This window comes from Elgaria multicarinata, chromosome 19 (genome assembly GCF_023053635.1).
Source record: "Elgaria multicarinata webbii isolate HBS135686 ecotype San Diego chromosome 19, rElgMul1.1.pri, whole genome shotgun sequence".
Lineage (NCBI taxonomy): Eukaryota > Metazoa > Chordata > Lepidosauria > Squamata > Anguidae > Elgaria > Elgaria multicarinata.
Genome location: NC_086189.1, coordinates 5,728,772 through 5,748,640, shown reverse-complemented (window position 1 = coordinate 5,748,640; position 19,869 = coordinate 5,728,772). Strand labels below are relative to the sequence as shown.

The following is a 19,869-nucleotide window of genomic DNA, read 5'->3' as shown; positions in this document are numbered from 1 at the left end:
CAGCCATCGGCCAGGGATGAACAAGCAGGACATGGTGCAACAGCACCCTCTTGCCCATGTTCCCCAGCAACTGGTGCACACAGGCTTACTGCCTCGAATACTGGAAATAGCACACAACCCTCAGGGCTAGTAGCCATTGATAGCCTTCGCCTCCAGGAATTTATCCAACCCCTTGTAGGGGGCAGACTGAAGAACGAGAATGGGTCCGCAGCATCAAGGAAGCGAAGTGATTCTGTGGGCCGCATGAAATTAGGCCAAGGGCCGCAGCTTCCCCACCCCAGCTGTAAGAAGCTTGTTGTAAAAGGGGCCAACTATCACCCCACCCCAGAATGGGAAGACTTGGGTTCGAGAGCACAAGATTGTGGAAAGACGTGATTATCATTTCCTTCTTACCCGACACGCCTGGGCCTGCTCCCTCAGTGCCTGAATGCTACTGCCATAGGCGGAGAGATCGGACATCAGAGCTTCATGCTTCTTGAGAAGAGCCTGAAAGCCGAAGAATGAACACGCATCGTAACCTTTATGCGATCAGTAAAAAAAAAAAACCCTTTGCTATGGTCTCTGCCGTGCTGAACAAAGGAAGCAGGCTACACGCCTCCAAACAGCAAGACTGGGAACGCTGCAGACTGCAGGCCTTCATTTAAATCAGCCTTCCTCAAGCTGGGGCGCTCCAGATGTGTTGGACTACAACTCCCAGAATGCCCCAGCCAGCTGGCTGGGGCATTCTGGGAGATGCAGTCCAACACATCTGGAGCGCCCCAGCTTGAGGAAGGCTGATTTAAAGGCTCACTTCAGCTGCTGAACAGGCTTCGCACATCTACCTGTCCATAAGCACAGTTCAGGCATCACGTCTGCTTCAGCATTATGGGAGCATAATGTTGGGAGCACAATGTTAAAGACAAGAATACATTTTGAGATGTTGTGGATTTCTTCAGTAAAAAGGAAGAGAGCGGCCTTCGCAATAATCAAGTGTAAGTAAGGACCCATAGGGTATAGTTCAAATTCTTAAAATACACAGAACGCAAATTATCTTGTGAAACATTTTTGTTTACTCAATGATGTATATTTAAACAGATGTATATTTTTTACAACAGTCATTACTGACTTGATTTGATGGCATAATGACTGTTGTAAAAAATATACCTCTGTTTAAATATACATCATTGAGTAAACAAAAATGTTTCACAAGATAATTTGCGTTCTATGAGTTTTAGGAATTTGAACTATACCCTATGGGTCCTTACTTACAGTGGATTTCTTCAGTGACATGTGCAGCACAGCTGGGTCTGGATGAACAACGGCCTCCTCTTCTAACACCCCATCAAGCCTTTGACATAACCCCTTGCGGAGATGAGGACGGAGTACCATAAAACTGGAGAGAGAGATTTCCCCCCGGTGACCCTCATCTCCACCTTCCTCTGTTGCAGCCCCACCCCCACCCCCCGCCAACCTGGTGCCCTTCAGATGTTTTGGACCACAACTCCCAGCATTCCTGACCATTGGGCCATGCTCACTGGGGCTGATGGGAGTTGGTCGTCCAAAACATCTGGAAGGCACCAGGTTTGGCACGGCTGCTTGCTGTCTCCCCTGCCTTGAACTTGAGATTGTAAGCTTCCTGGGGCAGAGGCCTGTCATCTTATTTTTACTCTACAAACCCCGATGCACATTTGTTTAGTTTATTTATTTATTTATTTATTTAGAGTATTTTTATCCCGCACCTCAGCCAAAAGGCTCTCGGAGCGGCTTACAATGTATCAATAAAGAAGACAGTCCCTGCCCTCAGGCTTACATTCTAAAAAAAGACATGACACACAAGGAAAAGTGGATGGGGAGGGAAGAGGGAGAAAATAAAAAGAAATTAAGGAGACTGTTTAGGCTGGTGGGAAGGCCCTGCTCCGTCCTCCGCCCTAGTTAGTTTATAAAACACTGATGGCACGATATTATTATTCTCCTGCAGCCTTTCCATGGCAGAAATATATTGCCCATTAGGAACTGCCTCTCTCTCTAGTGCTTTGGACTGGGAGTCAGGAGATCCAGGTTCTAATCCCCACTCGGCCATGGAAACCCACTGGGTGACTTTGGGCCAGTCATAGAGTCTCAGCCCAGGCTACCACACAGGGTTGTTGAGGATAAAATGGAGAGGAGGAGGATTATGTACGCCGCCTTGGGTTCCTTGGGAGGAAAAAAGGCAGGATATAAATGCAATAATAAATAAATGTTGTGAGTTATGCAGATCAATACTGCATATCCTTCCCCAGCTAGCATGATTTCAGTCCCAACTTTCCACATAAGGCATTCTCAGGACCACTGTACTATTTACAGCACCATGTACATTGATGGTGCTATATAAATAAATAATATAATAATAATACTGCACTCCGTCAACATTTCAGTGGATGTCAGAATGTTGCAGGTTTACTGATTGAATTTTTATACCGCCCAATAGCCGAAGCTCTCTGGGCGGTTCACATGCCAGCAACCACATACCTCAGCGGAGTCCTCATCCTTCCCGTAGTCTGTGCTGCCCACGATGGGCTCCTTTTCCCTCATCCAAGACTCGGCCTCGTTGGCGTCCGCAAAGTACTGCTGGGCCTGCAGAGAGTCTTCCAAATCCTGCCGGCGCTGGGAGGCCTTGCCTTTCAAGGATTCCCATTTCTGGTTTAGGTCGTTCAGTTTGGCTTTCACATCCTCGGCCGCAAAGTGTCCTAAGCAGCAGGAAACAGGGGCTCAAAGTAAGACTCGGGGATGGAAAGGCACCTTGGCCCCAGCTCACCCAATCGTGTAGTGCTCCCCACGCAACCCTTTGCCCCACAAGATTCTCCCCAGGAGGAAAATGTAGAAAGGACTCAGGCTTGTGAACGCCACTCACGAAGGGGGGAAAAATGCACCGGAAAGGTAATGATGGAGCAGAGCTGCCTCCTCCAGCCAAGCAGAATGAAAGGCAGTGATGGGGGCAAAGATTCTAATTTGCATAAGCCCTCCCTGTCACAGGAAGTGGGAGGAGCGACCTTCACCAGGATGGAGAGGGGTGCGTGAACCCAAGGTCCACGCCTGATCTCTCCCTGGTAGATTCCCGAGTGTGCTCAGAAGCCGGACTTCTCACAAAACGAGTGCAGCTTTCTGCAGGGGGGTCTCACCGCCATGCTATGCTGTGTGTATCTTGCAGTTCTGCAGAGGTGTGAAAATGGTACCGGGCAGAGAATTCTGCAACCTGGGGAGTTCAGTTTTCCTCTCCCCGCAACTGTACTAGCAGAACGGAATGCACTGCACAAAAGCCAGCTGGTGACGTCTTATTCAGCAAAAACGTTTGTTTCGGGTCTATTGGACACCACACGGTCTGGTCTCCTTAACAAAGGTTTGTCTGACTTATTATTATTATTATTATTATTATTATTATTATTATTATTATTTATTTATATAGCACCATCAGTGTACATGCTGCTGTACAGAGTAAAACAGTAAATAGCAAGACCCTGCCGCATAGGCTTACAATCTTGCCTAGTTGATGGAGGCCTCATACAGTCAAATGCTTCTTTTGTTCATACGTTCTGGAAATGCCCAATAGATGCCTCCTTTTGGGAGGAAGCTATCAAGACAGAAACTTTGCACTGGAAAGCTCTTTAATATTTTCTGATGGACGTGTTCTCTTAAATGTTGTACCTGCTTCATAGAATCATAGAATAGCAGAGTTGGAAGGGGCCTCCAAGGCCATTGAGTCCAACCCCCTTGCTCAGTGCAGGAATCCACCCTAAAGTATCCCTGACAGATGGTTGTCCAGCTGCCTCTTGAAGGCCTCTAGTGAGGGAGAGCCCACAACCTCCCTAGGTAACTGGTTCCATTGTCGTACTGCTCTAAGAGTCAGGAAGTTTTTCCTGATGGCCAGCCGGAATCTGGCTTCCTGTCACTTGAGCCCGTTATTCCATGTCCTGCACTCTGGGAGGATCGAGAAGAGATCCTGGCCCTCCTCTGTGTGACAACCTTTTAAGTTCTGTACAGCACCATGAAAATTGATGGCGCTAAATAAATAAATATTATTAAATAAGGGTGCTCTCATGTCTCCCCTCAATCTTCTCTTCTCCAGGCTAAACCTGCCCCGTTCTTTCAGTCTCTCCTTAAAGGGCTTTGTTTTCAGACCCCTGAGCATCCTGATTGCCCTCCTCTGAACACGCTGCAGCTTGTCTGTGTCCTTCTTGAATTGTGGAGCCCAGAACTGGACGCAATCAGCGTAAATGGAATGTTTGGACATCTGGTCTGTCTTTACTGAAGTTTATGTGTGATTTACTCCTTTTTCCTTTTAGTTTTTTAGAATGTTGTAGTATTTGAAACTGAGGCCTTTAAAGTATGTAGTTCCACTTGCATTTTTAGTTTATTTTTTGTTTTGTGGAAACTTATAATAAAAAATTGATTCAAAATTAAAATAAAAACCCAGCTAATTCTATAGAAGCTTTGCCTTAGCAGGGACTTTAAATTCATGTATTATGGGTGATTTTTTCCCCCCAACTTTTTTTAATGAATTGTTTAGTTTTTTCTCTAACGCAAGGAACATGTATAAAATAAATAAATTCACAAAGACAATTCCCTTTATTTGCGCAGTTAATGTTGACTGAAAAACTTTCGCATTTACAATACACTGAAACGTATGATCATAGCTAATCAACCTTGGAGGAGTAACCTTTCTGTAGGAATGTTCCGATTGTACTGATTATTTCAATACATCACAAACCACGTTCCAGCTTCCCACGTAACTATTAGCTCTCTGTGTTCCCTCCCTGCCTTCTTGAAATCTAATTAATGTGTCCATTTAATCAGGTAGATTGCATAGCCCAGGAACTCTTAAGCTAGTCTTCTAAAAATCCAGCCCTGAATTCCGATGCCATGTTTATTTTGCAGTCAAAAGTTGTGCAGATATAATGGCATTATTAATTCTTATGCACCAGATCCAACAAATAACCTAAAAATAAATTTCACAGGTGACATTGGCAAGACAAACAGGGTCGTAAGACAGGTGACACTGAGAATGATTGTTGCTGTTATTTTAATTCTGGAATCTATATTGTGTTGACTCCATGAAATCTACGTCTGGCATCTTCATGTGGATGGTATTCAGGATTACTGGTGAAACAAGCCAGCTATGAGCAACTTATGTTAAAGTATGCAATCCTTTATGGGTTTGGGGTTATATATATTTTTTATATCATGACTTATATGGATATGTGCCTGGGTCAGCTCCAGCTGAGAGCCCCCTCCCTCCTGCTACCAACTGTCTCTGCAGAGACCACCAGTGAGGGAGGAAGCAGCAGCCAGGCACCTCTCCACCGTGCCTGGGTCCAGCTCCAGCTGAGAGCCCCCTCCCTCCTGCTACCAACTGTCTCTGGAGAGGCCACCAGTGAGGGAGGAAGCAGCAGCCAGGCACCTCTCCACCGTGCCTGGGTCCTGCTCCAGCTGAGAGCCCCCTCCCTCCTGCTGCCAACTGTAACTGCTGAACTTTCCAACTAAGATTGTAGTGCCTGAATTTGCTTTCCTTTCCCCCCTCCTCCTCCTCCCTCCCAATCCCCTTTCCTTTTGTGTCATGTCTTTTAGATTGTAAGCATGTGGGCAGGGACTGTCAAGAAATACTTTTGTAAGCCGCCATGAGAGCCTTTTTTAGCTGAATGGCGGCATAAAAATGCTTAAATAAATAAATAAATAAATAAATATTCAGACTCACCTTCCTCCACCATGGCATTTCCTTTCTGAGTGACGGCTTTAATGCGCGGTTCATGACCCGCAATTTCTGCCTGCAGGGCTTGGTGCTTCTTTAGCAAGTTCTGGACTCCAATCAGGTCCTTGCCTGAAAGAAAGCAGAGCGGGCGCCATGAAGGGTCATCCCAAGCCAAAAACATTACAGCCGCTGAACGAAAGCCATGGGGTATGAAACGTCTAAACTGTCTCGATGCCCATAGGCTAACAAACTATATATTTTAAAAGCCTGCCCAGATCGGTGCTGAATTCAGAGCCAGGCACAAACGCAGCGGGGAATACAGCTCAACCCGCAGCATGAAAACGGCCTCTGCAGCACCCAGACTGCAACTTTACCAAATAGCAGCACAGACCAAATACCCAGTACAAATACGGCCGTCAAGAAAATGGCGCTCGTGGCAGAGCATACATTGCTGCTTTTAAAACATGCTGTTCTGAAAGGCTGTGTGGACTGTGGACGCTTTGGGTTGAATCCAATATCCGTGTAGCTTAAGCCCCGTCCATTTCAATGGGTCTCCTCGAAGCAGGACCAACATTGGATGCAGCCTATTAACAGAATTACCCATTGAACACAACCGACCTCTGTTGGTTGAAGCAGCAATGGGCTCCTTCTCTCTGATCCAGGTTTCCTCATCTTCGACGTCACGGAAAAGCTGCTGCAGGCGGAGAGAGTCGGCCAGCTTCTGCTTCCGCGCCACCATGGGGTCCTTCAGAGCTTCATAGCGAGCAACCAAAGCCTCTTGCTTCTTTTTGATGTTGTCCGCGTCAAAGTGCCCGGCCTCCTGGAACTGACGGGCCTGGATGGTGATGCCGTCAATGCGGTCCTAAAAGAGAACATTTGGGATGAAAGCGTCAGGTCGGCGGCAGCCTTTTTTGGATGTTGGAACAGGCCACGACTGTGTGAGGCTTTCCAGCTTGACCTTTGCCTCTGGTGGCACGGGGAGAACATACAAGCGAAAGCAGATTGGAAACCGACTTCCTGCTTTCGGAACGATCAGGCACGGTGTGGGAAGACACAAAAGGCAAACGGACAACTGGGCATTGAACACTTCTGCTGCAGAAGCAAGGGAAAAGACTGAAGTTTAGTCCTAAACAGATGTCTGATGCAGAGATCCTAAACCCTGGAACAATTCAGACATCACAACAAAGCACAGTTAAAGAAGGTTAACTACGGTTTGCCATGATGTCTGAATCAACAGACCATGGTTCGCAATCAGATGACAAACCACCGGTAATTTATTTATTTATTTATTTTATTTATTTATCATATTTATACCCCGCTCCTCAGCCAAACAAGGCTCTCGGAGCGGCTTACACTTAGCAAAAAAGACAGTCCCTTCCCTCAGGCTTACAGTCTAATAAAGACATGACACACAAGGAAAAGGAGTTCAGGAGGGAAGAGTTAAAGAGAGAGAGAAATTAAGTGGACTGGGTAACCATCGTTTGAAGTAGGTTTGCAAACCATGGTTTGTCCTAAGTACGGATTGGCATGATCCGTACTTCTGCAGGTTCTGGACATTGGTGAGGTCTTTGCCATAATCGTATTGCTGGTCCACGGTTATGGCCACAGATATGGGAAGTGATGCATAGAAAATGAAAGCAGATAAGCAGCCATCTGGAAGTTCAAAAGATGGTTTCAGTTCTAAATGATGGTTTGTGCAAACTACGGCTTAGTGCGATGCCCAAAACTGAGCCACAGTTTGACAACACAATGCTGCTAGAAGCTACGGCCTCTTCTGGACAGGGATCGCTTGGCCACGGTGGTTCAGGCATTGGTAACCTCAAGATTGGATTGCTGCAACGCGCTCTATGTGGGGCTGCCCTTGAAGCTGCTCCGGAAGCTGGAGCTAGTGCAGAACGCTGCAGCTCGGCTGTTGTCTGGAGCTGCCCCTTTCCAGCACGTAACTCCTCTGCTGAGGGAACTGCACTGGCTGCCTATTCGCTACCGGGCCAGGTTGAAGGTTCTTGTACTTGTGTACAAAGCCCTAAACAACACGGGGCCAGGATTCCTGAGAGAGCACCTTCTCCCTTACCAACCTGCCCGGTCACTGAGGTCATCCGAGGGCCTGCTCATGGTGGTCCCACAGAGATCCATCCTCCGATTGGAATCCACCAGGGAAGAGCTTTCAGCGTGGTGCCCCCCCTTCCTGTGGAATTCCCTGCCTCTGGAGGTCAAGCAGGCACCAACTTTGTACTCTTTTTGGCACCTCCTGAAAACATCATTATTCCAGGAAGCCTTTCCTTAACGTCCAGCCACGAGTCACTGTTTTTGTTTCTCTTAAAATCTGTTTTAAGTGTTTTATTCTGTTTTTATTTTTATTTTATCTTGTACACCGCTCCAAAAATTTCAATGGGGAGCGGTATATAAATATTGTAAATAAATAAACAAATAAATAAAATAGAAAGACTGGATTTTATTCCTTTGTAACTCTGAGGCAAATCCTTTTAAGTTCCCCATGCCAGAATCTCTGTCTCTGAATGAGGCACATGCGGATGGATGTAGGGAAGTCAATGGTACATAACTTAACACAATTAAGGCATCATTTTTTTACATAGCAGCAAGACATGTTAGTCCGCAGCTGATGCGGCTATGCTCAAAGATGAAGCACATGCCAGACAGTCCTTGGAAAAATCTTGATAACCTTTGAAACCTGATCTACTTTGAACCACAAAGCATAAGACTGAATTGCACCTCTGTTTCGTTTGCATTCTTGTTCCTGACCCTTCGACACTGACCTGCCATCAAGTTGTCAACCTTATCTTTGACGTTAGGCATGGTATGTCCAGAAATTTACTTTGGAGACGTGGAAGCTATGGCTCTTGGGATTGTGACGAGCCTCAAGAAGTGGCTCAGGGCACCTAAGCCCAGTGGGCAATATCTTGCGGATTCCTGCTCAAAACTAATAAACGGACAGGGCTTTCCCAGGACAGAGGCAAGGACAGCGGGGCGCAGTACCTGATGAGCAGTAACATCGGCCTCCAGCAGAGCATGTTTCTTCTGCAGGTTCTGGACGTTGGTGAGGTCTTTGCCATAATCGTCTGACGCCAAGTGCCCTTCCACTTCATACAACCACAGTTCGATGTCTTCCACGTTGCGGTTGAACTGCTGTTGCTGGTTGGCTTCACGCAGCTTGATCCCTGGAAAGGGAAGAGTTTAATTTACATGCCTTTATCTCACTGCACAGCTTATCTTGTACTTCGGAATGATTTGGGGGCAGCGCCCGTAGCTCAGTGGTAAAGCACAGGCTTGGCAGGCAAAAGGTCTCTGGTTCAATCCCCGGCAGCACCTCCAGGAAGGGCTGGAAAAACTCCCGCCTGAAATCCTGGAGAGCTGCTACCAGTCAGTGCTGGCAATACTGGGCTTGATGGACCAATTTATTTATTTTATTTATTTATTTATTACATTTATATACCACCCCATAGCCGAAGCTCTCTGGGTGGTTTACAAAAGTTAAAAACAGTGAACACTAAAAAGAAATATACAAAATTTAAAACCATCAAAAGCGTAAAATACAAACAAAAACAGACAATATCCATTTAAAAACAACTATTTTGGGGTCAGTTAAAAAAACAGCATATGCTGTTAAATGCCTGGGAGAAAAGTCTTGACCCGGTACCAAAAAGATAACAATGTTGGTGCCAGGCAAGCCTCGTCGGGGAGATCATTCCATAATTGGGGGGCCACCACTGAAAAGGCCCTCTCCCTTGTTGCCATCCTCTGAGCTTCCCTCGGGGTAGGCACCCGGAGGAGGACCTTAGATGTTGAGCACAGTGTACGGGTAGGTTCATGTCGGGAGAGGCATTGCGTCAGGTATGGTGGTCCCAAGCCGTGTAAGGCTTTCTAGGTCAAAACCAAAGGTGGAACTCTGGAGAGGCCACCAGTGAGGAAGGAAGCAGCAGCCAGGCACCTCTCCACCGTGCCTGGGTCCAGCTCTAGCTGAGAGCCCCCTCCCTCCTGCTACCAACTGTAACTGCTGAACTTTCCAACTAAGATTGTAGTGCCTGAATTTGCTTTCTTTTCCCCCCCCCTCCTCCTCCCTCCCAATCCCCTTTCCTTTTGTGTCATGTCTTTTAGATTGTAAGCCTGTGGGCAGGGACTGTCAAGAAATACTTTTGTAAGCCGCCATGAGAGCCTTTTTTGGCTGAATGGCGGCATAAAAATCCTTAAATAAATAAATAAATAAATAAACTCTGCTTCTTACGTAGCTTCCAGGGTAATTGTCCATTTTATACATAAAACAGGATCACTCGAAATATGCTCTGTTTCTTTTCACCGATGAAGCCATCGTACCTTTGAGCTCAGTGGCTTCCAGCAGCTTCTTCCACAAGCTGATGACCTCATTCATGCGAGCGGCCACTTCATCGGACGCGTAATGTTTGACATCAATCAGCTTCTGCCCAGCTTTCTCGAGGGCGTCGATGCGACTCTGGTTTGCCGAGAGCTCAGCTTCAAAAGCTTGGTGTTTCTGGACTTTGCCCTGCAGGTTTGATGGGTCCTAGAGACAGGAGGGAGACCAGACATAGCAGCCTCAAAGCGTAACCGGATCTGTCAGATTTCACATGTAGAGCAAGCAAGCAAATTTCGTTTGTCCTGCACTGGGACATTTTCCTTGCCTAGGACAAAGATCAACAGAAGGACTTAAATCATGATTCCCAGGTGGAGTCAGTGCTCAACCCCACCACCATCTTAGGCTGGGCAAAGGAAGGCACTGCAAAGGGAAAAGGCCCATCAAGGCTTTCTTCCACAACACACCGTTGGCTCAGGCTGATCTTCCTGCGCTTCTCTGATCAGGACTCCAAAACCTCTTCCTCTGGGAGTAAGAGTCTTTCTGCATGATCGTTTTCTTACATTAATGTGGTTACACCCAGAATTTGTATTTTATTTTATTCTGTAAGAGGCCCACAAGAAACCGCCTACATCCCACGCCGTCAATTAAAAGCAGCCAGACTGTTATTGCAAAGGGACTTTGAGAAGTACTGTTCAAAGGCGACAATGGGATTGGGGCACACTTTTTGCATGGAAAGACTCTGGGATGTTTTGGGACTATAAGAGAAGTGCTCTCTTAAACTAGGAACCTCTCTCTCTCTCTCTCTCTCTCTCTCACACACACACACACACACACACACACAAACGAGAAATATATAAGCCCCATTTGAGCTGGCAGATATCGATTATACCTTGTAAGCCTCATCGGTTGCAGTTTTCATCTTTTCATTGACCCAGCTCTTCAGCTCATCGGAGTCTCTGAAAAACTGCTGCAGGTGGAGCGAGTCTGCCAGCTGGGTGCGACGACACATGGCCCGTTCGTGCAGGGCATTACGGCGGCTCAAGAGCTGAAAGGGGGAGGAGGAAGATGCTCTCGTGAACCCTCACTTCCATTACGAGGCCGCTCATCGTATCAGACCGTTCTCCCAATCGCTGGCAATTTCAGCCAGACAATTCTAATTTCCTAAAAATACCAACGTGCATAAGCTATAAAGCGGCACGAGGTACTTAAAACTTACAGCGTCTCTGCGGGTAGCAACGTCTTCTTTAGCATAGTGGTTATTCTGTATCAGTTTTGTAGCAAATTCATCCAGGGCCTAAAAAGCAAAGAAAGCAATTTTCGTTTTACTCGGTAGGCAAGGAACGTTCACGGCGCTGGTTGCAAACCCTTGCAAACTCCTCAAACTCCTAACTCAACACTTTGGGTGAGTTCGCAGGTCACACTAAGCCACACTGAAAATAAGCCACGCAGCGGACATTCACTCCTGTCCAGATAGTGACTATCACTTTGATGAAAAGCCCCACATATATTATCAACGGTGGTGACTTTGTCCTTGTTGGAAGCAAGGGAGAACATCTTTCAAAATTGCTGAGTCTTAAGTTCCAGACCGACTCTGATTACTCCATCAATCCATTTCCGTGGGGGCGGGGGGGGGGGGCGGTAATGACCTGGAACCCAAAGATGGCAATTGCCTAACAGTGGAACCAGCCAACGGGACTATCATTGAAAGACAATTCCTGAAAATCTGGGTCATCCTAATTGGGGATAATTTGACCTAATTAGCAAGGGAGGACTTTTAAAACAGCAGAAAATAGTACAACTATCGCAGGGAACCCTGCTGCAATACGGGTGTTTTCTGCAGCAATTATACCGTGAAGCATTTTAGAAAGGATGACAGAACAGTAATTATACACAAATCTGGTCTCTCTTCTTTTCCCATGTTGAAAAGAATGCTGGTATACTGCAGAAAATCTGATTTAATAGGCAGGAGCCTAATTTAAGTGATGGACTTTCTATCTTTCAAGATGCATGAACTCCTGGGCTTTCTAGTTTACTACATTCTCAGTTGTGTATGCTATAATTATAGCAAAGAGAAGAAAAAAGTTGCAGCATTTAGTGCTGCATGTTATATGGCACGCTGCCCATAGGCTCTTAAATTTTTTAAGTTTCAGAAATAAAACTGCAAAAACTGTCCCCTTCTCACTCTTTCTAAAGCTACTGTATTATGTTTCAGAGAGACTGAAAGAAATGGGCATGTTTAGCCAGGAGAAGAGAAGATTGAGGGGAGACATGAGAGCACTCTTCAAATACTTAAAAGGTTGTCACACAGAGGAGGGCCAGGATCTCTTCTCGATCCTCCCAGAGTGCAGGACACGGAATAACGGGCTCAAGTTAAAGGAAGCCAGATTCCAGCTGGACATCAGGAAAAACTTCCTGACTGTTAGAGCAGTGCGACGGTGGAATCAGTTACCTAGGGAGGTTGTGGGCTCTCCCACACTAGAGGCATTCAAGAGGCAGCTGGACAACCATCTGTCAGGGATGCTTTAGGGTGGATTCCTGTATTGAGCAGGGGGTTGGACTCGATGGCCTTGTAGGCCCCTTCCAACTCTGCGATTCTATGATTCTATGATTCTATGTTCTGTTTAGCTTGTGAGGCTGCTCTCTTTCACACATGAAGCAAAACAACCAATAACCCAGCATTAAAACAAAATGACTTACAGTGATTTTCTCTTCTTGGGCACTGAGAGACTTCTCAAAGTCTTCATGCTTCTTTAGCAGGGCTTCCACACTGTCGAGGGAGTCACCAAGGTCTTCATTTAGCAAAAAGGCCTGGAAGAGAGAAAGAGAGAGGGAGGATCAGAAAGGAACTTGTGTGTTTGTGAGGGGTGGGAGAAGAGATGTCATTCTACAAAACCGAGTGCCCATAGATTCACGACAGACAAAAGAAAGGACTTCTTTGCGCAGTGCAGGATTTATCTATGGAACTCACAACCACAAGGTGTGGAGTTTAGCATAGTAGAGTTGGCTCTACTTTACACGGCTTAAATGAATTCATGGAAGACAGTTCTATCAGTAGGGATTTGCTACAATGGAACCTCCAGGTTCAAGGACAGTGTACCTCTGAATACTATTCCCAAGCAGGAGAGGCAACAAAGAAGGGTTGATGCCTTCATGCCCCCCTCGTGGGCTTGCCTGAAGCATCCGGCTGGCAACCGTGGGAAACATGAAGCTGAACTGAAGGGTCGGAATCAGCAGGACTGGACTTAGGGGCCTTAATTTGTGCATGCACCAACTCTTGGTCAGTCCTGTTCCCAGCTCAAGTATGCAGCCTCCGGAAGGAGCAGAAATTATCCACATTAAGGTTGTTTTCTGTCTACCTTGACAGCTGGCAATCTACTCTCCCTGGGTCCAGAACTGAATCTCACGTGAACTGGTTAATTCCGCTAAGCATCCTCAGACAGCAACATGCCAAGCGACTGGACAGAGAGGAAGAAGCTATGCGCAAGGCACGCAAGGCATTCACAGACACCCGACCGCGATGTCCTCTGGCCAGTGCTGCGGAACCCGCGGAGCTGAAACGCACCCAGAGGCGCTCGCTTGCTAAAGGACCCTTGCCGCGAACGCAGGGGACACTTACTTCCTGTTTGCTCATCCAGTTATCGACCTGCTCCGTGTCCCGGTAGAAAAGCTGCAGGTCCATGCACTGCTCGTACTGCTGCCGACGAAGCTCCCACAGCTCCAGAAGGGCAGTTCTTTCATCCGAAAGGATGGTCAGCTGAGGGATGAAGAAGAAAGGAACAAGGTCACTTCCAGCGGCCACACACTCAAGCCCCTCAAGGAGTCTGTGCATCAGTGCTGGTGCACACTGCCTGTTCAGAAGAGCATCTCCTTAATACTAGTAACTAACTTGACTGGCACAGGCCATCTTTATTGCTTAGTATCATACTTTTCTGGCTTTTCCACGGGCGGAAGGCCGACTGGGAGTCCGTTGGACTCCCCCCTGGCATCCAACGGATCGCAGGGTGGATCCAACGCTTCACCCTGCTCACCTGCCCACCGACCCAAGGGACTTAGCTGAGGCAAGCCATCCAGCCTCCTTTCTGGGCTCCCCCACTGCCAGCCGCTCCCCCGCCCCCTGCTGGGTTTATATATCCTGTTGCTTAGCCATACAAAGTTCTTCTCATAGCTCGGAACCTCCAGCATGCAAAGTTCTTCTCATAGCTTGGAATCTCCAGTGTGTCATAGCTCAGAACCTTTGTACCATGCATTGCCATACATCACCTTAGCATTTTATAGATAGATAGATAGATAGATAGATAGATAGATAGTAAAAGAAGACACTAAACCTGTCCCTCTAACATCTCCCATTTTGGCACCTAGAAAGCCAGGCTTTCTTAACTGCTTGGGGAGGGGCCGTAGCTCTAGGCTAGAGCCCAGTCTTTGCATGCAGAAGGCCACCAGTTCAATCCCTTGTACCTGCAATTAGACAAATCTCATGGACCAGGGCTGAGAAAGTGAAAACTGAATGAGTAGCACACAACATCTCTGCCTATTCAATGCTTTTGTCCTTATGGCTTCAAAGACTACAATAATCCAGCCTCCCCCAATTTGGTGCCCTCCAGATATTTTGAGCGGCACCTGCCATCATTCTCTGCCAGCATGGCTAGCAATGAGAGGATTTGGAAGTCCAACACTTTTGAAAGGCAGGAGGTTAGGGGTGGCTGGATTAATCCATTCCCTCCTCTTTCATGTTCTATGCCTTCAGGTGAGTCATCTTACCTTCTCTCTAACTTCGTCGGAGGCATAGTGACCAGCAGCAAGCAAAGTTTGACCGGATTCATCCGCAGATTTAAAACTGTCTTCGTGGGCATCAATTTCTCCCTGTAACGAAACAGGACCAATCTGTGTTCACCTTCCAGAATGATAAAGCCATCATTTAAAAACAACAACAAGCAACATCCCACGTGTGCAAAGACATGCACACCCCTGAAAGCAGAGGCATGGAAATTAAGACACACATTCAGTTAAGTACAAAGAGACACTTAGGGCGCACTCCTCTGTGTGTTCAGACAGAAAAAAAAAGTCCTACAACTCCCAGCTGGGAGTTGTAGGACTTTCCCCCCCTGTCTAAACATGCATAGGAGTGCGCCCTTAGTTGTCTTTCTACTACACAGAAAGTGGATCTGGCCACAGTCATGCACATTTTGGTACTGTAGCACGCTCTGTACGCTGCTGCTTTCAGAGACTGTCCAAAGCAATTAATACAAAATGACTCTCGACAGAAGGCCCAGCTGCTGTTATAGACACAGGCTCAGTCACACCGGCTCCCAGTTTGTTTCCAGGCCAGATTCAAGGTGCCGGAGTGTGTGTCGTAGATCAGTGGGCCATAGTTCAGTGGCAGAGGGTCCCAGTTTTGATCCTGAGTGCCTTCAGGGAGGGCTGGAAAAGGAAAGCCTGGAGAGTCACTGCCAGGCTACACAGACCGACTGGGTGCAAGGCAGCTTCCCATGGCCCTGCGACAGGCAGGTTCAGATTACCTTATGCTCCTGATGTCTGTCTAGCAAGGCTTCGGCTCCCGCCACATCATTGGCAAGCTCATCAGCATTAATCAGAGCCTTCATTTCCGTCACCCAGCTCGTGAGATCCCGAAAGTCCGCAAGGAATCGCTGCAACCTTTGAGAGAGGGCGGGAGAGGAGATGGCAGAAGTGAAGAAGGGCATAGCTGCACAAGGATTCCACTCTTAGCCACGTCTCTGGGATCATGAGCCCACTTCCCAAGCTTCTGCACTGTCTCCCTGCAGCCCTCTCCATCCGTTTCCAACCTTGTCACCTATCCCTTTTTTTTCCTCTTCCCTTCCCATTCCTTTCTCCTTGTCTGCTGTGTCTTTTTAGATTGTTTCCTTTTACAGATGAACCGCTCCAGGAGCCTTTTTGGCTAAGGAGCAAGATTAAAAAAGACTTTAAATAAATGAATGAAATTAAACTGCCCTCCTTCCCCATTACTGCTACTGCAAAGTAACTACCCACCTACGGCTTTCCTTTCCCTCTTCCACATCTCTCTTTGTGCCTTCTTTCTTGTTGCTCATCATATCTGAACAACAACTCCCTTGAAACCAACAATTTCCCTCCTCCACAAAACCCACTTTATGGGCCATTAAAACTCACAGGATTCTGAAGAGTGTACATATAGAAAGAGTGACTGACGGTTTGAAGGGAGGATCCGTTCAACCATCTACCACCATTTCACCACTTCTCTTCCACTATTTATATGTCATGGGTGCATATGGGTTAATCTCCCATGTTGGAAACAGCAGCATGTGAAATGACTCTTCCTCAGCACCAATGGTGGGTTAAACACGCAGGAGAGGACCCTGTTGCTGCCCACTGGACTGACCAACAAAGACACACAGTCAGGACAAAGGAGAAGAATCTGATAAGGATAGTTTCTCCCCCATAGGGGTGGGTGAGAGGATAAAATAGTGGGAGGCAGCAGAGAAAGCTGAAGTGGCATGAAGTTGAAGAAAAGATGGGGCAAGGAAAAAGAGGGTCTTCACATAGGGCCTACGGACAGGAAACGCTGAGAACTTTGAACTGTCCAGAGGACTATGCACCGAACAGCGTTGAAGCCAGAGAGGGTTGGGAAGGAGGCAGAGGAGGGAGAATGCACAGTCCACATAAGGTTTGAACCAACTGGCTACATTTTGGCTGCAGTTTTAGTACACCGTTATTAAAGTTACTTAATATCTGGCCACCAATCCAGGTAGTGAACCTTTTTTGGATATCAGAGGCAGAGAAAACATGTCTTCCTAATATGAGCCATAATTCACGAGGACGGGGTAGACTGACGATCCCGAAGGCTTACGCGCTTAACAATGGATTAAAGGAATGCCACAATAGGAAACCATTAGGAAACTTGTTCTACTGCAGATGACAGGATAAACGCCTCCCACTCCTGCCCAAGGCGTTTGTGGAAATATATGCTTTTGAAACAAAATCCGGGAGACACGCCACACACAGAGCACTGTGAAATGATCATCTGCATGAAGATGTTTGACGGCGTTGCAGTGAACCTGGGTGGGGCTTTCTTCTCGGAGGGAGAGAGAGGGGTGTGTGCGTCCTTCCAAGCGTGCTTACCTGTAGGAGTCATTCAGGCGAGCGTGTCTCTCTGCCGCCCGAGTGCGAATCTGCTCCCAGTTTGCGACCAGCTCCTCCCGTTTCACGTGGATCTGAGAGGCATTTGGAGGGTGGGATTGCTGCAGCCTGTCGGCCTCTGCACCCAAAGCCTTCACCTAGAGGCAAGAGAGGCAGAGAAGCTACAAGATCAGACTTGGGAAAACATGTCCGAGGTTTGGTTGAACTGTTGTTGTTGTTTTAAAAAATGATGTGTACAATCATTAGGTTCTTATTTTTTTAAAAAAAAAAATGTTGGCAATGAAGGTTGTAACAGCAACAAAACTTTTTTAAATGGAAATCTAATGGATCGTTGCAGGTTTGGCCTAGCTCAGGAAACCTCTGACTATGGTTGAAATGGACAAGTTAAACTGGATTAAACAGGATTGCTCTCTTTGTTAGACATTGCGACAAACTCAGGACAGCCATTTTGTCCTGTTAACGTCTGGTTTTAGTATTACTGCCATGAAAAAATAAGGGGGGTGGGGAGAGATCATCTTCAGCCAGCAATGCCTGTTAATAGTTCTTCAAATAGATCATTGGTTCCGTCTACCTTGTCTTCCAGAGCAGCCAGGTCCCTTTCCAAGCCTTCATGTTTGCGGAGCAGGGCCTGGACGCTTGCAAGGTCTCGGCCAAAATCATCGGAAGCCATCAGCTGCTCTTTCTCTTTAATCCAGCTTATAGTTTCATCCACATCCCTGCAAGAAGCAAAAAGGGGGGGTGTGAGTCAAGAAGGCGAAGATCTCTATCGGAGCAGCATTCCCTCTTTGGAGAAGGCTGTTGCTCACTGTTAGCACACAAACAAAAGCCAACTTGCCCCTGCCAACGCTCAAAACAGCCTTCATCAACCTGGTGCCTTCCAGATCTGTCAGGACTGCAATTCCCATAATTCCCAGCAAACATGGCTGATGGCTGGGTGGAAATTATGGGAGTTGCAACCCAATCCACCAGGAGGGCACCACGTTGGAGATAAGAACATCAGAAGAGCCCTGAGGCTGGATCAGACCAAGGGTCCATCTAGTCCAGCACTCTGTTCACACAGGGGCCGACCAGCCATCGGCCAGGGATGAACAAGGCAGGACGTGGTGCAACAGCACCCTCCCGCCCATGTTCCCCAGCAACTGGCGCACACAGGCAACAAGGGAGAGGGCCTTTTCGGTGGTGGCCCCCAGACTGTGGAATGATCTCCCCGATGAGGCTCGCCTGGCACCAACACTGTTATCTTTCAGGCGCCAGGTCAAGACTTTTCTCTTCTCCCAGGCATTTAACAGCATTTAACAACGCTAACTTTGTCTTTTAAGGACCCCAGAACTGTTGTTTTTAAATGGATGTTGTTGTTTTTATACTGTTGTTCTTATGTGTTTGATGGTATTAAATTTTGTATACTTTTTTTTAATGTTTACTGTTTTTAATTTTTGTAAACCGTCCAGAGAGCTTCAGCTATGGGGCGGTATATAAATGTAATAAATAAATAAATAAATAAATAAAGGCTCGAATACTGGAGGTAGCACTCAACCATCAGGACTAGTAGCCACTGATAGCTTTCGGCTCCAGGAATTCATCCAATCCCCTTTTAAAGCCATCCAAATGGGTGGCCATCACGACATCATGTTGTCTTAGAGCCACAAGTAACACACACACACCTCAAGTGGCAACCCTCTGCATTGTGATGTTCCAGCCCCTCATTCCTACTACCAGAAAGGACTTCGTTTCAGAGAGAGGGAGAAAAACACACCCCGGGCTTTCATTCTAGACAGTGCGAAGTCCTTCTTTCCCATGAGCCGACCCATCGCAGGGGCTGGCAAGTGTCCGTACTGCTTCGGGAGGGCCCACAACCCAGTGTCGGGGCACGTGCTTTGCGGGCAGAAGTTCCCAACCCCTGGCAACTCCCGTTCATGGATCTCAAGTAGGGAAGCAAGGAAGGGCCCCGGTGCAAGACTGGGTAAACCCACGGCCAGTCAGATGTAGATCATAAGGGGCTAAACAGACCAAGGGAGGAGGCAGGGACACACACCATTCATTTGGGTTTAAAAACGCACACACGAAAACAGATGTTGGCAAAGACGGTCAAGTCCGCACCTGTTAAAACGTTGCACTTCCGCTGCGCCAAAGAGTTTCCCCTGCCTCTGCAGAGCCAGCCCCTTCAGGCGTTGCCAGCTGGCGTTGACTTCATCTTGTTTGGACTTGATTAGCTCTTCTTCAGGGTGCTGCTCCTGGAAAGCAGAGGGAGCAGGGGACTGTCTGATGAGTTTGCATCGACCAAAGTAAAGGTGGCTTTCTTCTTGAATGGCTTCCGTTATTTTCCACCCACAATCCAACCGTCCCATAAAACAGTAATTCCGTGGGATTATACAGAAGCCAATGTTTCTTTCCATGCAGTGGGAAACCCAGAGGAAACTGGTGAGCTCTTCAGATTTGTCCAGAGAGCTGCTAGTTCAGCCTTCGCCAACTTGGTGCCCTCAGGATGTGTTTGGCTACAAACCCCTCATCACCTCCTCAGCCAGCAGGGGATCTTGGGAGTTGTAGTTCAACACATCTGGAGGGCACCAGGTTGGGGAGAGCTGAACTAGTTGTTAAACTCTGCCTAAGTGAAAGAAAAGCAACGGATCTGCCGAGGAACAAATACATCATGTCCTCATCCTCAAAGAAAATGGAGCAAGTTGCCACGGTCCAAATGGATATTTGTCAAGGC

General features: G+C 47.3%; 2 protein-coding genes across 9 annotated transcripts in view; one reads left to right on the top strand and one right to left on the bottom strand.

Annotated features, from left to right (window-relative positions):
* The window catches only part of BBLN (bublin coiled coil protein), a 179,905-nt gene that overhangs the window by 54,190 nt on the left and 105,846 nt on the right, over nucleotides 1-19,869 (top strand). The gene's annotated exons all lie outside the window — the stretch shown is intronic.
* SPTAN1 (spectrin alpha, non-erythrocytic 1) overlaps nucleotides 1-19,869 on the bottom strand; it is an 80,939-nt gene that overhangs the window by 38,709 nt on the left and 22,361 nt on the right. For all 8 annotated transcript variants that reach the window (XM_063144654.1, XM_063144652.1, XM_063144656.1 and 5 more), the window contains 15 exons: nucleotides 19,257-19,390; nucleotides 17,731-17,875; nucleotides 17,142-17,296; nucleotides 15,545-15,680; nucleotides 14,787-14,888; nucleotides 13,645-13,782; nucleotides 12,726-12,836; nucleotides 11,245-11,322; nucleotides 10,918-11,073; nucleotides 10,031-10,235; nucleotides 8,696-8,877; nucleotides 6,320-6,563; nucleotides 5,708-5,830; nucleotides 2,488-2,705; nucleotides 394-486 (listed from right to left, as the gene is read on the bottom strand). In XM_063144654.1, the coding sequence (XP_063000724.1) occupies nucleotides 394-486; nucleotides 2,488-2,705; nucleotides 5,708-5,830; nucleotides 6,320-6,563; nucleotides 8,696-8,877; nucleotides 10,031-10,235; nucleotides 10,918-11,073; nucleotides 11,245-11,322; nucleotides 12,726-12,836; nucleotides 13,645-13,782; nucleotides 14,787-14,888; nucleotides 15,545-15,680; nucleotides 17,142-17,296; nucleotides 17,731-17,875; nucleotides 19,257-19,390 (2,220 nt within the window). The remainder of the gene's footprint in view (nucleotides 1-393; nucleotides 487-2,487; nucleotides 2,706-5,707; nucleotides 5,831-6,319; nucleotides 6,564-8,695; nucleotides 8,878-10,030; nucleotides 10,236-10,917; nucleotides 11,074-11,244; nucleotides 11,323-12,725; nucleotides 12,837-13,644; nucleotides 13,783-14,786; nucleotides 14,889-15,544; nucleotides 15,681-17,141; nucleotides 17,297-17,730; nucleotides 17,876-19,256; nucleotides 19,391-19,869) is intronic.